Here is a 19,725-nt window from a genome sequence, read left to right as displayed (position 1 = left end):
CTTTTTCTACATTTTGGAACAGGTTGAGTAATATAGGTACTAATTCCTCTTTAAAGGTTTGGTAGAATTCTGACGTGAAACCATCTGGTCCTGGGCTTTTCTTTTTAGGGAGGTTTTGTATAGTTGATGCTATTTCTGAACTTGATATGGGTCTATTCAACATTTCCACTTGATTCTGGTTAAGTCTTGGAAGGTGGCGTGCTTCCAAGTACTGGTCTATTTTCTTCAGATTTTCATATTTCTGAGAATAAAGTTTCTTGTAATATTCATTAAGGATTTTTTTGATTTCTGATGAGTCTGTGGTTATTTCGTCTTTGTTGTTTCTGATTGATGAGATTAGAGATTTTACTCTTTTTTTCCTGATGAGGTTGGCCAGAGGTTTATCTATTTTATTGACCTTTTCAAAAAACCAGCTTTTTGATTTATTGATCTGTTGTATTATTCTTTTGTTTTCAATTTCATTTAATTCTACTCTAATTTTGGTTATTTCTTTTCTTCTACTGGGTTTGGGGTTGGAATGTTCTTCCTTTTCCAGTTGCGTGAGATGTCCCATTAAGTTGTTAACTTCCTCTCTTTCCGTTCTCTTGAGGAAGGCTTGCAGTGCTATAAATTTCCCTCTTAGAACTGCCTTTGCAGTGTCCCAGAGGTTCTGATAGTTTGTGTCTTCATTGTCGTTTTGTTCCAAAAAATTGGCGATTTCTTTTCTTAATCTCATCTCTGACCCAGCTATCATTCAGCATAAGGTTATTTAACTTCCATGTTTTTGTATGGGTATGCAGATTCCTGTTGTTACTCAATTCAAGTTTTATTCCATGATGGTCCGAGAAGATGCATGGAATAATTTCTATTCCTTTAAATTTACTGAGGTTAGACTTGTGACCTAAAATGTGGTCAATTTTGGAGTAAGCTCCGTGGGCTGATGAGAAGTATGTGTATTCAGTTTTGTTGGGATGAAATGTTTTGTAGATGTCTGCTAAATCTAAATATTGGATGGTTAGGTTTAAATCTAAGATTTCTTTGCTCAGCTTCTTTCTGGAGGATCGATCCAACACTGCCAAAGGAGTGTTGAAATCTCCGACGATTATGGAGCTGGAGGAAATCAAGTTGCTCATGTCTGTTAGAGTTTCTCTTATAAATTGAGGTGCATTGTGGTTGGGTGCATAGATATTAATAATTGAGATCTCATCGTATTGAGTATTACCCTTAACAAATATGATGTGACCATTCTTGTCCTTCTTTACTTTTGATGGTTTAAAGCCTACTGTATCTGCAAATAAAATTGCAACACCTGCTTTTTTCTGATTACCATTTGCCTGAAATATGGATGACCATCCTTTCACCCTGAGTCTGTATTTGTCTTTTAAGTTGAGATGTGACTCTTGTATGCAACAAATATATGGCTTGAGTTTTTGTATCCAGTCAGCTAACCTATGTCTCTTTAGAGGACAGTTTAAGCCATTCACATTGATGGCAAGTATTGATAAGTCTGGTCGAATTTTGGGTATGGAGTTTTTCAAAGGTCCAGTGGACATTTTTAATCCTTTCGCCAGTGTGGAAGTTGGAGTTTGATCCAAAGTTTCTGAGTGAGTTTACTTTTGTGGTATAGGATTGGGTTGCTCATTGTGAAGGATAGGTCTGAGAACATCCTGAAGAGCTGGTTTACTTATGGCAAATTTTTTCAACATATGAATGTCATTGAAGTATTTAATTTCTCCATCATAGATGTAACTCAGTTTAGCTGGATACAAGATCCTGGGTTGAAAGTTTTTTTGCTTTAGGAGATTAAAAGTTGACGACCAGCCTCTTCTGGCTTGAAAAGTTTCAGCAGAGAGATCTGCAGTTATTCTAATATTCTTACCTTTGTACATTATAGTTTTCTTTCGCCGGGCTGCTTTGAGAATCTTCTCTTTCATGTTAACTTTAGTGAAGCTAATTATGATATGTCTGGGGGATGACTTATTGGGGTTGAATCGTGCTGGGGTTCTGAAGCTGTCTGCTATCTGAATTTCAGATTCTCTAGGCATGTCTGGAAAATTTTCTTTCATAATTTCATGCAGAAGAGCCTCTGTGCCCTCGGAGGCAATTTCATCATTCTCAGAAATTCCTATAATCCTTATGTTGCTTTTTTTCGAATTATCTGAGAGTTCTCTGAGTGAGTGATCCGTTTTTGCTCTCCATTTCTCTTCCTCTTTGAGAGATTGGGAGCGTTCGAAGACTTTATCTTCAATGTCAGAAATCCTTTCTTCTGCTTGCTCCAGTCTGTTACTGAGGGATTCTACTGTATTTTTCATATCTTTGAGGGCTGTAAGTTCTTGCCTCAGTGTGTCTAAGTCTTTGGTGGTTTTGTCTTTAAATTCGTTAAATTCTTGAGACAACTTTTGAATTTCTCCTCGAATTCCTAATTCCATTTTATTAATCTTGTGTGCAATCCAAATTCTGAATTCGATTTCTGACATCTCAGCCAGTTGTTTATGAATGGAATCTTCAATCACATCTGCCGTATCTTTTCTTGGGGGGGTTGATCTATTCTGGTTATTCATGTTACCAGAGTTTTTCCGCTGATTCCGCCCCATGGTTATTTTACTCCCTTTGGTTTTTCCCCTGGGGTTTTATCGAGGGCCCGTACAGTGTTGTGGCCTGAGAAACTGGGGCCCTGTCTGGTGTGGTGGAGCAAAGTGGTTCTGCCTTGCTTTCAGCTGGTTTCTGTTCGATCCTATTGCAACTTCTACTCTGGCTTGAAGTCTCAGCTGTGTGGAAAAATCAGCAATTAAGTCACCCCGCCTGCCCACCTCTGGCCCCAGTTGGAAAAGGAGAATCAAACCTTCCTACAATCGCACACCCAGGGCACCGCTGAAAAGTCCTCAGTCTATTAGCCCAGTTCAAAAGGTCCAAATCAGCTGTCTCAATCGGCACTTGTCTCGGGTGGGGGAGTTCAAGAGGTCTCTGGGAACTGGATCACAGGGGCCTGGTGACTTCTCTGACACGGCTCACCCCAGTGCAGTGTGGAGTCAGGAGGAGTCACCCAGCAAACAGAGCAGTCTAGGAAGGTTGATGTCTCCTTCCCCACTTTGCCCCTCCGTCGGACCCAGTCACTGGTATCTCTGCAGATGGCTAACCCAGTTGCCTGCAGTGCACAGACACTCCAGGTGTTTGCACCTGCCTGAATCACAAGGAAGTCTGCCAGGCCCCCGCAGACTGCCACTATCTAGCAGGAGGAGATGGGGCCTGACATCTTTGAGTGTTTGATGCAGGTGATGGGAAGGAGGTGTTCACTCAGGCTTAGCCCCGTCCCTGATGGATGCTGCTAACAGAACAGAACAGACAACTTTGCGGGGTTCTGTCTCTGTTCCTGTCGAAATCGCCTACAGAAGCGGGCTGTTTTGAGTTCAAACATCTTTGCTGCTGGAGATTTGCGTTCGAACACCTCTCTGGGTCAGCCCCGCCCTGGAAGCTTCCCGGGTTTGTGAGCCGTGTCAGGAAATCCCCCGCTCACTGGTGGCCTCCTCTGGTTGCCCAGGGAGACAGGGGGTGTGGCCTCAGAATATCCAGAAGTGAGCGTTCTGCCGTTAAAGAAAAAACGGCTGTTGATCTACCTCCAGGGAACTGCTGCTCTGGTGTGGGCACTCAGGCGACCCTTTTCTCATCTGTCCCGCGCCCCAGAGTCAGCACTGAGCGGCTGCAGTTTGTGCTGGGTCCACACCCCTCAAGAGATCCCCCAAGAATCAGAACTCTTGGGGGATGGGCCCCCAGACTCCGATTGGGAGTGGTGGGGGGAAGCTAGAGTTTCATTCAGTTTTACGCAACACTACGGCCCGGGGAGGGCTCCTGCACTGCACCGCAGGGAAGTGCCGCCAAGGCTTGATTTCCCCTCAGGAGAGTGCCCTCTCCTCGCTCACGTGTCCCAGAGTCAGCGCTGACCTGACACAGCTCAGGCACTGTGCACTTCCCTTGAGAAATCACCCAAGGATCCGAACTCCGGGGGGATAGGCCCTCAGACCCCGAGTGAGAGTAGGGGTTCTCAGCTCTCAGCGGGGAAGCTAGAGTCTTATTCAGTCTTGTGCCCCATAATGTTGCCCGGGGAGGGTTGGTGCACTGCACCGCAGGGAAGTGCCGCCAAGGCGTGACTCCCCTTCAGCCCGGTGCCCTCTCCTCACTCGTGCGCCTCAGAGTCAATGCTGACCAGTCGCAACTCGGGGACTGTCCACTCCCCTTGAGAAATCACCCAAGGATCCGAATTCCTGGGAGACAGGCCTCCAGACCTCAGTGGGCGGGAGGGGAGCGCCGGAGATTCAGGGTTGCCGGCAAAGGATTCCCAAAGTTTTATTCAGCCGTATGTCCGGCAGGAGAACGCCACGGCACCCCAGTAGGGGAGGTAGGTCCAGTTTTTAGAAGGTCTCTCCCTGGAGTGTAGTGGGAGGGCCTTTAATTTCTGCCCGCTTGTTCAATTGTGGGTCTCTTGAGCCGGTCTCATGGGGGAGGGGGACTCCCATCCGCCTGGTGGTGGATTTTGTACGTTTTGTTTGTGTTCTTGTGATCACAGCTTGCCTCAGCGGTGTTGATGTGTGTTTTTCAACCTTCTCTCTTGGTGAGGCTCAAGTCCACCAGGACACCTACTAAATTCCTGTCCCTTAACTCTCCTTCTGGACGGGAGCCTCTGTTGAAAGCTGGCTTCAGTCCGCCATCTTGTCTCCCTCCTCCGGAAATATTTTGGATATCAAATATCAGTGCCCCATATAGGATGGATGTTTTTATCAAATAAATAAACACATAAACCCTGGTTTTGTATTTTAATTTTTTCAATATTAATAAAAAACATAATAAATATCTGTGGATATGCCTATGCTATACAAAAGCCATTAGGATTATCATAACAACTGTCAAAGAGTTTGATGTTGCAGCATTTATGTGATGGAATATTATAAAAATCAAAATAAATTAAACCAAATATACTTGTGTCAATATGGATTGATCTCACAAATACTGAGAAAATAAAAGAAAGTCACAGAATGACATATAAAGCCTGACAATTAAGTTTACAAACTCACAACTGTGTGCTTACGTTGGTAGTACTGTACAAGCCCCTCATTAACGTTTCATAACCTTGGTGTATCAGTGTCTCATGACTCTGTTTATGTTGACTGTCTTTCAGAATGGAGTTCATTATCAATGCTTTTACACTTTTGGTGGGAGTGAAAACTAATGCAGCCTCTTTGGAAAGAAGTATGGAGAATCCTCAAAGAACTCAAATCAGACCTTCCAGATGATCTCACAATCCCATTACTAGGCATCTACCCTCATATTAATCTGAAATAATAAATAAAATAAGATGGCTCTAAAAGAAATGAAGTCTTTAAAAAAATCAAACTAAATGTTAACAAATAAAATTCAAAGATATATTAAAAGGATAATACCTTATAAACAAATGAGGTTTATTCCAGGAACACAGGGTTAATTTTACATTCAAAAATCCCTGTTATTCACCATATTACAAATCAAAAGTGAATTATCGGACCATATCAGTAGATGGAGGCATGAGAAAAAATTTAATACTCATTCTTTATTTAAAAACACTCTCAGCAAACTAAGAATATAAAGGAACTTCTTCAGCATGACAAGGAGCACCTGTGATAAACTTTCAGCTAACAGATGTCATGGGGAGAACTGAATGCTTTCTCTCTAAGACCAGGAAGAATATTGGAATGCTGCTTTCAGTGCTGTCATTCAGCATTGCACTGAAGATTCTGGCCAGTACAGTGAGCCAGAAACAGGAATCAAAGGCATCCTAATTGGAAGGAAGAAGTAAAACGTGATCTTTATTTACAACCATGATCACATACTAGGGTAGTGAACTCCAACCTGTGAGCTAGCTTTGTTTTATGATAACGCAGATGTTCATTAATGTCTGTATTGACTGCTCTATGACTACTCTCATACAATAATGACAGAATTGATGAGCTACATCAGAGTTTGTTTTACAACAGGTTTAAAATATTTACTATCTTTTTTTATTTCTCAATAATTTTTTATTAAATCATAACTGTTTACATTAATGCATTTCTGGGGTACAATGTGCTGATTTTATATATAATTTGGAATGCTTACATCAAACTGTTTACTATAGCCTTCACCTCACTTACTTACTTATTGTGTTAAGACATATTTATACTCTACTCTTAATAGATTTGACATGTACCCTTGAAAACCCCCCAAGTTACCTGACCCCTCCCCTCACTCTCCTCTTTCCTCCTTCATTCTGGGTGATAGCTGTGTTTTATCTTTCATATGAAAGTGGGGGTGATTGCATATTGGTTTCTCAAAAGTACTGAGTACATTGGATACTTTTTCTTCCATTCTTGAGATACTTTACTAAGAAGAATATGTTCCAGCTCCATCCATGTAAACACAAAAGAGCTAAAGTCTCCATGTTTTTTTAAGGCTGCATAACATTCCATGGTATACATATACCACAGTTTATTAATCCATTCATGGGCGGTTGGGCTTCATCCATGATTGGGCAATTATGCATTGCTTGCAATAAACATTCTGGTGCAAATATCTTTGCTGTATAATGATTTTTGGTCATCTGGATATAGGAGAGGAATTGGGGGATCATATACTTTTGGTTCCCTAAGTGTTCTCCAAACTTCTTTCCAAAAAGAATGTATTAGCTTGCATTCCCAACAGCAGTGCAGAAGTGTTCCCTTTTCTCCACATCCATGAAGAAAGTAGTTTGAGAAAGCAAAGCTTTGACAACATAGAGTCCATTTAGAAAATCTCAATGAATCTATCAAAGAGGTAATACAAGTCATAAATGAGTTAAGTTGATAATACAAAATCAACATATAGAAATCACCTGTATGTCCAAATACAATTAGCATTAAAATATAAAAGCAAAAATGTTTAAAATGTCATTTATAACAACATAAAATACAGATAAATGCAATAAAATAGGGAGGACATATATACTCCATAGCACAAAATGTTAGCTGAGAAAATTAAATATGACCTTCACAAATAAATTAATGCACTTTATTCAGGAATGAAATAATTCATTATTGTTAAGAAGTCAATTTTCTCCAAATTAACCTATAGAAGCATCATCAGCACAACCTAATTCCTAGTAGGCCAGTAAGTTGTTTTTTGTTTGTTTGTTTGCTTCTTTTTGTTTGTTTGTTCGTTTTTGTAGAGACACATACATATCTGTACAGTAGGCCTAGTTCCTTATGTTGGCCATCTCCATGTGTTGACCAGTTCATTACAGTCCCTTGAGTGGTCAACTCACAGAGGTTTGATGATATATATAATGTTTGCAGAGTAGAGCATGGCCTCAGGAGATGGGGTTGTGAGGAAAGCAGTTCTAAGGTTACCTCAGCATTCCAGTGGTAGATAACGTCAACCTGATCTTGGGAAAGTGTAAGAGAGAAGTAGGGTCAGCAACACATGGGGGTGTCATTCACACTGAGATAAGTACAGTGGGATTCTCAGAACTCTTTGACTGAGTTCACAACATACTGTAGTTCTCATTCTACATGAACATAAAGCACATTTCGGAGATTAATGTTACCATAATACATCTGTGCTCTACGGTGCAGTGCTAAGCAATGCATATGCTACTGTAGGACACATAAAAAGGTCTTACACTCATGCAATGGTCCTACCTTTATAGTGCTTTCCATGTTGTTTAGCAAGAAATGTCAAATTCTTATAATTAACGGAAGGCAACTCATAATCCTCTGAGGCTCCCTCAGATGACCAGGTTAAGTCATCATGGTCATCCATAGTGTGTATTTGTTTTTTCACCTATAAAATAAAGAACAGTGCTTCAAAATGTCCCCCAAATGTTTACAGCATAGTCTAAATGTACAGAAGTGGTAGTTATCCATTTTCTTTTCTTTTCTTTCTTTTTTAATAAGTCATTTGTACATAGATCATAAACACATTTATGCCATTTCGGGATTCAATGTGTTGATTATTTGTACCACTTTACCTCTTTTATTTTTACATGGATGGAGCTGGAAAATATTCTTCTTAGTAAAGTATCTCAGGAATGAAAAAAATTATTTATTTTTTATATGAGCAAAACCACAGACATTTTGTAAAGTACAGATGTGTGCTAAAAGGATGACACTTTTACCTATGGCTATGGTTCCTTAATCAGTTTTTAAAGGAAATGTCTTTATAGCAAAAGACTCTGTTTTTACTTTAACTTTGTATTTTCAAATAATGACATGTTTGATGATTTTTTTAATAATACCTTGTTCTTGTTCTTAGATGTTCTCTTTGTAGGCCTAAAAAACACAAACAATTCCTTTTAGCAAATAGGAAATATACAAAATGCAAAATATCTAAAACAATTGCTGTTTAATAAAATATCTGCATTTGTCATTTATTTCTCCTACTTATAGAGTTTTTAGGGTTTTTATAACATAATGTAAAATCAATCATTTTCTACAAGAGGGATTGAAGTATAAACAGTAACATTAAGAGACGAAGAAAATAATAATAATAATGTTTTTCATCTGTACTTTCACAACTTACTATGTAATTACTATTAGTATTTAAATCACTGTATATGTATTTAATTAATGTGAATCCTTACAGAGCTCTGTGATGTAGCTACCCTTTTAGAGATGTTATCATCCTGTATGGTTTTATAAAGGAGGAGACTAGGCTCAGAACACCAAGTAATTTGCCCAAGCACATACAGATGGTCAGTAGAGACCACACATTCAAACCCCAGAATTCTGGCTCCAACACATGAGCTTCATAACCTGTTGTGAAAATCAAATTTATTGTGCTTAAATGATAGGATAGTAGATAAATCCATATAATCAATCATTCTTTTTATGGCCATAATTATAAACAAAATTTTCTAAATCTCACATATTTTTTAGAAACTAAAAGCCTTCATATCGTTGTATCTAGGCAATTACAGAAACCTACTTTCAACAAGTTTAAAACTTATTTTTCTAAACAAAATTCCTCATCAGCACTAACTTATCTATTCAACTGTTTATTCGTGTATTCAACAAATACTTATTGAGTACACAATACACATCCATGACACTATTGGTACAAAGAAACGTGGTTTTCAAGCTTTATAAATTTATAATACAAAAAAGTGTTATCTGCGATAAACTGTCAATCATTTATTTTTCTACTGTACATAATCAAAATCTTCCCTTGTCTAGGCTATAAAGGTAATACCTTTGATAATTTAGAGTATCTCATAAATCACAATGATGCTACTGTTAATGTCATTATACTGCGTGTATTTTTATCTCCTTGTAACACTAGAACTTCATTGAGATAAAGGAGTGTATAACCAAGAGGTACAGAAACACATCTCTCGGTTTACGTTCCAGTTTGGGGCCAAAAATTTCTGTGAAAGCAGTAATCTTTTATTTTTCTATTGTACATAATCAAAATCTTCCCTTGTCTAAACTATAAAGGTTATACCTCTGATAATTTAGAGTATCTCATAAAATCACAATGATGCTATTGTTAATGTCATTATACTATGTATATTTTTATCTCCATGTAACACTAGAACTTCATTGAGGTAATGGAGTGTATAACCAAGAGGTACAGAAACACACCTCTCGGTTTACCTTCCAGTTTGGGGCCAAAAATTTCTGTGAAAACTGTAATGTTGCCACAATACTGTAGTGAGAACAGGGAAGACAATATTCTGGTTTTCCACTTAAACATCAATGTTAAATTTGGTGTCAAGCCCACACAACTGAACCATCTGTGCATGGGTTTTTGCTGGTGTCAGTCAGAAACAAAGGCAATCCGCAATCCATGTTGGCCTTTCCAGAGCCACATGAAGAAAAAAAGATTGAGGCAAATGACGTTAGGGTTATTTGAGGCTACTTAGAAATTTGGCGTGTTCTCCTCTTAGTAACAAAATTTCTCCTCTGATATTTGGACCAGAGTTTTCTTTTAGCATTCCCTCCCTTTTTTTTTAGAGGCCATGATTACTGCAGTGCTTGTGGGGGAGTCTGTCCCCACAGGGAAACTTGAAAAACTTTTTCATGTCATTGAGCCAGTAGAGGTTGAGCTGCTCACTGACACAGGTCTCCAGCACATGGAGATCGGTGTAGGTGCCCATCTTTCATGTCACGACTAGACACTTCACTTCTCTGATGTTTCTCATCTTTTCTTCCATTTGTTTTTTTTTTCACCAGTGCCTCAAAATAGCATTTATGCAGCTCAGCCTCAGCCTCTTTCAGAACACCTGTGCACTTTGACTTTACTTTTAGAATTTCCTGAAATTACTCAGATTCCAGTCAGGCAAACTGCTCTCTCCTTTTCTTTATGGCAAGCTCCAATTCATCCTCAGCTTGGGAAGAAAACATGGTGTTCTTTTGTACACATTTCATCACTCCCAGGGTATCCTGGGAATCCTTTTGTATCATTTTGAGGCTGTTTTGGTGTGTTTCTGTAAGAAGCTGGCCTTTGCTCTTAATTTGGTGACAGCAGCCAAGTTTTTTGTTTCTGCTAAAGCAGTCAGTTTTGGTTTTGGTGGTTGTGACTCATCAGAAAAGAGAACGTCATTTCCTTTTGAGATGCCACACCCCATCTTGGGCATCCACCTGGTCAGGCTGCCTTCCATCCTGGGGAAATCAGTCCCCATCCATGCAGATTGATCAGTGGGCTATTAAGATGAGGATGGCAGAGCCAGGCTCTTGACTTCATTTGAGCCTTGGAGAAATTGTCTCCAAAAAGCTTCTGATTTCCTTTCCCTCATCTACAAATTTGCTGCTTCTGTTGTTTTAAGAGGGCCGATGCAGTCTGCAATACAGACTGCATGGCAGGTTTGGGGCCTCCCATGATCCCTGTAGTCATGGCCTTGACTAAATGCTACTGGCTTCTGGCTCCACTCAGTGGCAGATCCCTCAATTCTTTGAACTCCTCAGAGCAAGACAAGCTCTTCTGGGGCATTCTGAGTATTTGTTTTGTTTCCTGAATGATCAAGTCTGCACCTTTGACAACCAGATTGCTCCGAGTGGTTTGAATCATCTTCGTAGGCACAACAGCTGCTGCAACTGAGGCCACATAGGACGCGGAAGAAACTCCTCAGTGGTAAAAACCATCTTGACATAGCCATTCTTCAAGGCTGGTGACTTTGCAGGCAAACTTCTTTGGAATTTATCCTCTGGATAAGGTGGACTGCAGGTCAGCCTGTTGTGCACTGAGTTTCCAGTACTGAGCCTGGATGTGACACTCAAGTATTCAGAGTTTCACAAATTAACCATCTGTGCATGAGGTTCTCCATTCTTTTTCTTTGTTTTATAGGTTTCAAGATCAAGAGCTTCACCCATAATTAAGAGATTCTGGGGATGATCCATAGCTAAGGACACCTTCTCTGAGCCATCCTTGGGCTTCACGGGGTTAGCATTGAGCAATCCTATAAAAGCACCTTGTTCTATCTTCAATTTTATTATTTATTCATTTATGTATTTATTTTATTTATTTTTATTGTTTGAAATTTATTAAGGGTACAAAGAATTAGGTTACACTGACTGAAGTTGTAAGGTAAACTACCTCTTGTAATTGTGTCCCACCCCCAAGAGGTGTGCCATACACTGTGACCCCTTATCATACTCCCTCCGCCCCTCTCCCCATCCCTCATTTCCCTACCCCCCACCTTCTATTAGACCACTTACAGCCTTCATATTAGAATTGAGTACATTGCGTTCTTTCTTCTCCACTCTTCTGATGCTTTATGAAGAGGAATGTGTTCCACCTCCATACAGGTTAATATAAAAGATGTAAAATCTCCATCTTTTTTAATGACACAATAGTATTTCATGGTATACACAAACTACAGCTTGTTAATCCATTCCTCGGTTGATGGGCATTTAGGTTGTTTCCACAGTTTGGCAATTGTAAATTGAGCTGCAAATGTTCAGTGCAAATGTTTAGTACGATTTTTTTTCCATGTGGCTAGATGCCTCATTAAGGAAATGCAGAACCAAATGGGAGGGCTAGTTTGAGTTCTTAGAGGATTCTCCATACTTCCTTCCAAAAAGGTTGTATTGGTTTTCAGTACCACCAGCAGTGTAAAAGTGTTCCCTTCTCTCCATATCCACACCAGCATCTGCAGATTTAAGACTTTGTGATGTGGGCTATTCTCATTGGGTTTAGGTGGTATCTCAGGGTAGTTATGATTTACATTTTTCTGATGATCTGGGAAGATGAGCATTTTTCAAATGTTTCTTAGCCATTTGTCTGTCTTTGTCAGAGAAGGTTCGGTTTGTATCTCTTGCCCCGAGGTAGATGGGATTGTTTACTCTGTTCTGTTGATTAACTTGAGTTCTCTGTAGATTCTAGTTATCAGTCCTTTGTCAGATTCATGCCCTGGCAAATATCTTTTACCATTCTGAAGATTATCTTCTTGCTTTCCTTGTTGTGTCCTTAGTGATGCAGAAGCTTTTCAGCTTAATTAAGTCCATTTGTTAATTTTTGTTGTTGTTATGATGGGCCCTGAAGTCTTTGTCATAAAATTTTTCCCTAGCTCAACATCATCAAGAGTTTCCCCCTATGCTTTCTTCTAAGATTTTTATCATTTTGTGTCTTAGATTGAAGTCTCTTATCTATCTTGAGCCAATTTTTATAAGGGGTGAAATGTGTGGGGCAAGTTTCAGTCTTTTCATGTGGTTATGTAGTTTTCCCAGCAACATTTTTTGAAAATTAATTATTTTCCACACTGTATATTTTTGTTTGGTTTATCAAAGATCAGATGGCAAGAGGAGATTGGTTTGATCTCTTGGTTTCAAATTCGGTTCCATATGTCTATGTCTCTATTTGTGTGCCAATGCCATGGTGTTTTGTTTATGGCAGATTTGTAATATAGCCCAAAGTCTGGTAGGGTGATGCCTCTGACTTTGTTTTTATTACTAAGAATAGCCTTAGCTATATTGCTTGTTTTCTGGTTCCATAAAAAATGAAGTACTATTTTTTCCAGTTCTTCAAAATATGTCAGTATTTTAATCACCATTGCCTCAAATTTGTAGATTACTTTGTGTAGAATAGGCATTTTGGCAATGTTGATTCTTCCCAGAAAAGAGCATGGTATGTTCTGCAATTTGTTAGTATCTTCTATAATTTCTTTTTCTAGGGTTTCATAATCCTTTGTGAAAAGATAGTTCACCTCTTTTGTTAGGTATATTCTTAAGTATTTAATTTTCTTTGAAGATACTCTGAAGGGAATTATGTCCTTGATTTGCTTCTCAATCAAGAGAAGCTGAACAGCTTAGTTGTTAATGGCATATACAAGGCTACTGATCTTTGGAAATTGATTTTATACCCTGAGACATTTCTGTATTTCCTGATAACTTCCAGGAGTGTTTGGTTGAGTCTCTAGGTTTTCTAAATATAAGAGTATATCAGCAGGAAAGAGGGAGAGTTGGAACTCCTCTGCTCCCATTGGGATGTCATTTATTTCTTTCTATTGCCTGATTGTATTGGCTAGAATTTCTAGAACTATGTTGAGTAATAGTGGTGAGAGTGTGCATCCTTGTCCGGTTCCAATTCTCTTTGGAAAAGCATTCAATTTTACACCATTCTGCATGATGTTAGCTGTGGATTGATGTCTTCGATCATCTTAAGAAATATACCAAATATGCCTATATTTTAAATGTTCTTGTTAGTAAAGAATTCTGAATTTTAACAAATGCTTTTTCTGCCTCTATTGAGAGCATCATTTAGAGTTTGTTTTTATGGATAGCATGTATTACATTTATGAATTTACATATGTTAAAACAACCTGCATCCCTTGGATGCAATCTACTTGATTGTGATGCATGCTTTTTTTGAAATGAGTAGCTGTAATCTATTAGCTAAGATTTTATGGAGTATTTTTCCATCTATATTCATTAGTTAAATTGGTCTGAAGTTCTCCTTGTTTGTTAAGTCCCTTCCTGGTTTTGGAATCAAAACAAAAGTGATATTTGCTTTATAGAATGTGTTTGCGAAGGCTCCAGCCTCGTCAATGTTTTGAAATAGGTTCTTCAGTATAGATAGAAGCTCATCTGTGAAGGTGTGATAGAATTCTGTTGTGAAGTCATCTGTTTCTGGGCTTTTGTTGTTGTTGGTGGTGTTAGAAGCTTTGTTATTGTTTCTGCACTCTCAGCATTTGATATCTGCCTTTTCAGGAGATCTATTTCTTCCTGGTTAAGTCTAGGAAGATGGCATGATTGCAGCTATTGGTCCATTTCCTCCACATTGCCAAATTTCTAGACATAATTTCTTGTAGTAGACGAAACTCGACCAATACCTTTCACCCCTTAAAATAATTGACTTAAGATGGATAAAAGATTTAAATCTAATACATGAAATGATAAGCATCTTAGAAGAAAGTGTGGGAAAAGTTCTTGATGATGTTGGACTCAGGAAAGATTTTATGACAAAGACCTCAGTAGCAATCACAACAACAAGTAAAATGAACAAATGGGACTTAATTAAGCTGAAAAAACTTCTGTCCAGCTAAGGACACAACAGGTAAAGCAAATAGACAACCTTTAGAATGGTTTTACACATGTTATGAATCTGATAAAGGTTTGATAATTAGAATCTACAGAGAACTCAAATTAAATCAACATCAATAGAGCAAAAAAATTCCATCTACTACTGGTCAAGTGATATGAACAGAACCTTCTCTGAGGAAGCCGATGAGTGGCTAACAAACATATGAAAAAATACTCATCTTCCCTGATCAATAGAGAAACGCAAATCAAAACCGCCCTAGACATCATCCAGCTCCAGTGAGAATAGCCCACATCACAAAGTCCCAAAGTTGCTGATGTTGGTAATGGGGAACACTTTACACCCTAGCAGGAACTGCAAACTAATGCAACCTTTTTGGATAAAAGTATGGAGAATCTTCAGAGAACTCAAATCGGAACTTTTATTTGATCTTGGAATCACATTAATAGAGATATAACTACTCAGAAGAAAAAAAAATATTTTTTAATAAAGACATTTTCACTAGATTGGTTACTGCAGCTCAGTTTACATTTGCCGAGATTTTGAAACAACCTGAATGTCCATCAACTCAGATATGGATCAAGAAACTGTGGTATGTGTACACCATACTTCTCAGTCATTTTTAAAACAGAGAGTTTACATCTTTGATATTAACCTGGATGGAGGTGAAATGCATTATTCAGTAAAGCATCAGAAAATAGAAACACAAATATCCAACATACTCAATAGTAGTATAAAGCCAGTAGACAATCTAATACATGTCCACATAAGAGAAAATCTCGTTTCAGTTCAAGTTGGGAGGAAGGGGAACAAGGGAAGGGGCAAGAGAAGGTTGGAGGGAGATTGGTGTGCTCCTACTTAATAGGCAGAATGTAAGGGTACATGGAACACCTCTTGAGTCCGGGACACAACTACAAGAGGGACTCTACCTAACTAATGAAAATAATGTAAACAAATAATTGTTTATACCCTCACATTAACATGAAATTAAAAAAAAAAAGAAACAGGAAAAGAAAAGACCTGATTATCATTTTGTCCATGTATATAAATAAAGACCAAAGAATGACTGAAATTTCAAGGGAAGTATGTATTGTGTGATAAAAATCATCCAAATTTAGTATATTTTATACTCGTTCACTATACAAAGTAAATATTTATGTTAAAATTTTGAATTCCATAATGGAAATAAAAGGGGAAAAATTGCAAAAAAATCTTATTGTATAAATAATGTAACATGAGATCTGTTGAATAATGTGATGTGGTTCATATTGAAGTGCATAATCTTTTAAAAGAAGACTTGCTGCATTAGTAGTACTGGGTTTTACCACACGAGTCAGTAAATTAGCACATGTGAGCCAAGCTCAGCCCATTGCCTGCTTTTGTCAGCAAAGTTTTATTGGATCACAGGCATGCCGGTTCCTTCATTTTCTATGACAGATTTTGGACTATAACAAAATCCATATGGCCCACAAAGTCTAAAACATATTTACTCTCTGGCTTTTTAAAGGAAAATTTGGCCAAGACTAATTTTATTAGATTAAACAACCTCTGATGTAATCATTTTTACACTTTATTGAAATGTATATATGGAAAACGAGTGCCCATGTGCAATCATTTGCTGATATTCAGACTAATTTGAGGTTCCAATAGTTGAGCACTCATGTATTGAGAACAAAACCAAAAATATAATAACCTCCAACCTTCTTGGTTATAAGCTAGAATTCCAACAACATGTAGCTGCCTTTTGCAACTCAGCAGATATTTAAGCAATTCTATCAAAATTTGGTTAAATGTATCACTAAACTAAATACTTTAGCATACTTTCATTGGGAAATGATTAGTATACTACAGATTCACCTCATTTTAGATTAGTATACTACAGATTCACCTCATTAGTATACTACAGATTCACCTCATTTTAGAAAATCATTGTATGCAACATTACTTTATGGGTGTGGTGTTTAAGTATTTCCTTACTTAATTATTTATAATTAAGTATTTAAGTATTTCCTTTCCTTATTTATTTATATACTTATTTATTTATCTAAACACGTATTTAGACTATCTCCAACTTTTGATATGACAATGTTATAATAAACTTCTGTAATACACATATATAGATAACATAGTTATATAAAAGTCCTTAACATACATAATTAATACTATGTATTTTAACATAGGTTATATATATATATATTAGATACATACATATTGGTTTATTTTATGTATATATCATAGATAACGAATGTTCTTAACACGTTTGTGTGTTTACATGGGTCACATTGTCCTGTAGGATCTAGCTGCAGAACTGGACCTCTTCGATTCAATGAATGACATATTTGAAATTTGATGCCCATTGCTAAATTAACTGTCAACGTGGATTTACCGGTTTATCAACAAATAATGCATGACAATAAATTTTCTACACATTTCTCAGCACTGCTTTTGTTAAACAAAAATATCAGCATGACTGAAAACAATGATCTCCCATTGTTTGTAAATTTGCATTGTTCTAATAGCAGGCAAAGGCTGAAAATCCTTAGGTTAAGTAAACAACTTGTTAATTGTGAATGTTAGTTTTCTTGTACAGTAATAATTATCTACTATGAAACATCGCTACAGGCTCACCTGTCCCACTTTTCATTCTCCTTCCTAGAAAACTGCTGATTGTAGGTTTCTCCAGCCTTTCTTTTTTGAGTAAATCCATCATCATCACTGTCATCAGTTGCAAAATCACAGAGGTATTTAGATACTTCTATCTCATTAGCTTCACACTTCTTCCTTTGTTTTTTAACCTTGATGAAAAGTTTAATAGAAGGGATAATTGTTACTACTTTAGTCCATAAAAAGAAATTTTTTGTTTTGATTGATTTTATCACTTTACTTTGTTATGATTAGAGCCAGCGAAATATTTTGTTATTACTTTAATTTTAGCATTACATTTGAGTATTATCACATAATTGTGAGATATGATTATAATTGTTATTTAAATTGTTTGGAGAATCTTCTTTATTTCTCTTTGAGTGAGTCAAACAGAATTTTTCAAAATTTCAAAAAGGGCCATTCTTAACTTTGTCATTCCCTTTTCCTGTTGGTATTGAATGAATTTTCACCCCATTTGAGTGTCAGAAATTGAGAAATAAAAAGACAAACAAAAGATGCCACCTTCTATCCTTTCATTTATTTATTTATATACTTATTTATTTATCTAAAAGTATTATGGGGGTACAAATAGTTTGGTTACATAGATTGCTTTTGTAATGTTTCAGTCATCGATAGAAGTATGTCTTTCACCCAGAGAGTGTTCACTGTACCTGTTAGATAGGTTTCTGCGTCCCCTCCCCCTGTAACCCCCTGCTTCATTTCTATTGAGGTTTACTTCACATGTGTGCCCATCAATTTAATTCCAATTTAGTAGTAAGTACATGTGATATTCATGTTTTCATTCTTTAGATACTTCACTGAGGATAATTGTCCCTTCTAATGGTCCCTAGTTATATCCAGATTGTTGCAAAAGACATTAAGTCATTCTTTGAGGCTTAGTATTCTATGGAATACATGAACCATGTTTTATTAATCTACTCATGAATTGATGCGCATTTTGGTTGATTCCCCATCTTTGTAATTGTGAATTGTGTTGCAATGAACACTTGAGTATATGTATTTTTTGATAAAATGACTTCTTTTACAAATTTGGAGGCATCACATTACCACCTTCAAACTATACTACAAGTATAAAGTAACCAAGACAACATGGTTTTGACACAAAAATGGAGACACAGGCTGATGAAACAAGACAAAATACCTTTACAGTAAACCATCCACATAAAGCCACCTTATCTTTGACAAAGCAGGCAACAACATATGTTGGGGTATCTCTCCCTTTCAATAAAAGGTGCCAGTAATATTGTATTTGTATAGCCATATGCAGAAGAATAAAACAGGATCCATACTTCTCACCACTCAAAAAATTAATATAAGATGAATCTTATTTGATCATAATGTATGATTTTTTTTTATTAAGTCTTTTGTACATAGATCATAAACACATTAATGCCATTTTCAGTGTGTTGATTACTTATACAAATTGGGAGTACTTACACATCATATTAATCAACGTAGCTTTCACCTCATTTACCCAATTATATTATAATGACATTTGTGGTCTACACATGATAGATCCAACTTGTACTTGCAATGAGCTCCATAGGTGTGGTCCTCCTTCTATCCCCTACTATCCCTCCCACTGCCTCCCTTCCCCTCTCCCTCCCCTTACCTCCTTCATCCTAGGCTAAAGTTGTGTTTCATTTTTCATATGCAAGTGTGAGTGATTATAAATTGGTTTCACAGTAGTACTGAGTATATTGGATACTTTTATTTTCATTCCTGAGATACTTTACTAAGAAGAATATTTTCCAGCTCCACCCATGTAAACATAAAAGAGGTAAAGTCTCCATTTTTTTTTTACTGCTGCATAGTACTCCATGGTATACATATACCACAATATATTAATCCATTCATGTGTCCATGAGCACCTGGGCTTCTTCTATGAGTTGGCAATTATGAATTGAGCTGCAATGAACAATCTGGTGCAAATATCTTTATTGCCAAATGATTTTTGGTCCTTTGGATATACACCTAGAAGAAGAATTGAAGGATCAAACGGTAGGTCTACATTTAGATCCCTGAGTGTTCTCCAAACTTCCTTCCAAAAGGAACATAATAGTTTGCATTCCCATCAGCAGTGCAGAAGTCTTCCCTTTTCTCCACATCCACGCCAACATCTGTTGTTTTGGGATTTTGTGATGTGGGCCAGTCTTACTGGAGTTAGGTGGTATGTCAGAGTAGTTTTGATTTGCATTTCCCTGATGATTAAAGATGATGAGCATTTTTTTCATGTATCTGTAGGCCATGCATCTGTCTTCTTCAGAGAAGCTTCTGTTCATGCCTCTTGCCCACAATGAAATGGGATCACTTGTTTTTTGCTTAGTAAGAAGTTTGAATTCTCTGGATTCTGGTTCTTAGACCTTTGTCAGTAGTATAACTTGCAAAAATCCTCTCCCATTCTGAAGGCTGTCTATTTGCTTTACTTAGTGTGTTCTTGGCAGTGCAGAAGCATTTGATTTGATCAGATCCCAGTAATGTATTTTTGATGGTGCTTCAATTGCCTGGGGTGTCTTCCTCATGAAGTATTCTCCTAGGCCAAGTTTTTCAAGCATTTCCCTTGCACTT

The 19,725-nt window shown here is 37.5% G+C and overlaps 1 protein-coding gene across 1 annotated transcript in view; it reads right to left on the bottom strand.

The window, feature by feature from the left end:
- LOC128579554 (ankyrin repeat domain-containing protein 26-like) overlaps positions 1–19,725 on the bottom strand; it is a 68,106-nt gene that overhangs the window by 7,988 nt on the left and 40,393 nt on the right. The window contains exons 6-8 of the mRNA XM_053581584.1: positions 17,122–17,288; positions 8,255–8,288; positions 7,659–7,800 (exon numbers count right to left, since the gene is read on the bottom strand). Coding sequence (XP_053437559.1) covers positions 7,659–7,800; positions 8,255–8,288; positions 17,122–17,288 — 343 coding nt within the window. The remainder of the gene's footprint in view (positions 1–7,658; positions 7,801–8,254; positions 8,289–17,121; positions 17,289–19,725) is intronic.

Source organism: Nycticebus coucang, unplaced genomic scaffold (genome assembly GCF_027406575.1).
Source record: "Nycticebus coucang isolate mNycCou1 unplaced genomic scaffold, mNycCou1.pri scaffold_65, whole genome shotgun sequence".
Classification (NCBI taxonomy): Eukaryota; Metazoa; Chordata; class Mammalia; order Primates; family Lorisidae; genus Nycticebus; species Nycticebus coucang.
The sequence above is the reverse complement of the archived record's forward strand: the minus strand, read 5'-3'. Positions and strand labels throughout refer to the sequence as shown.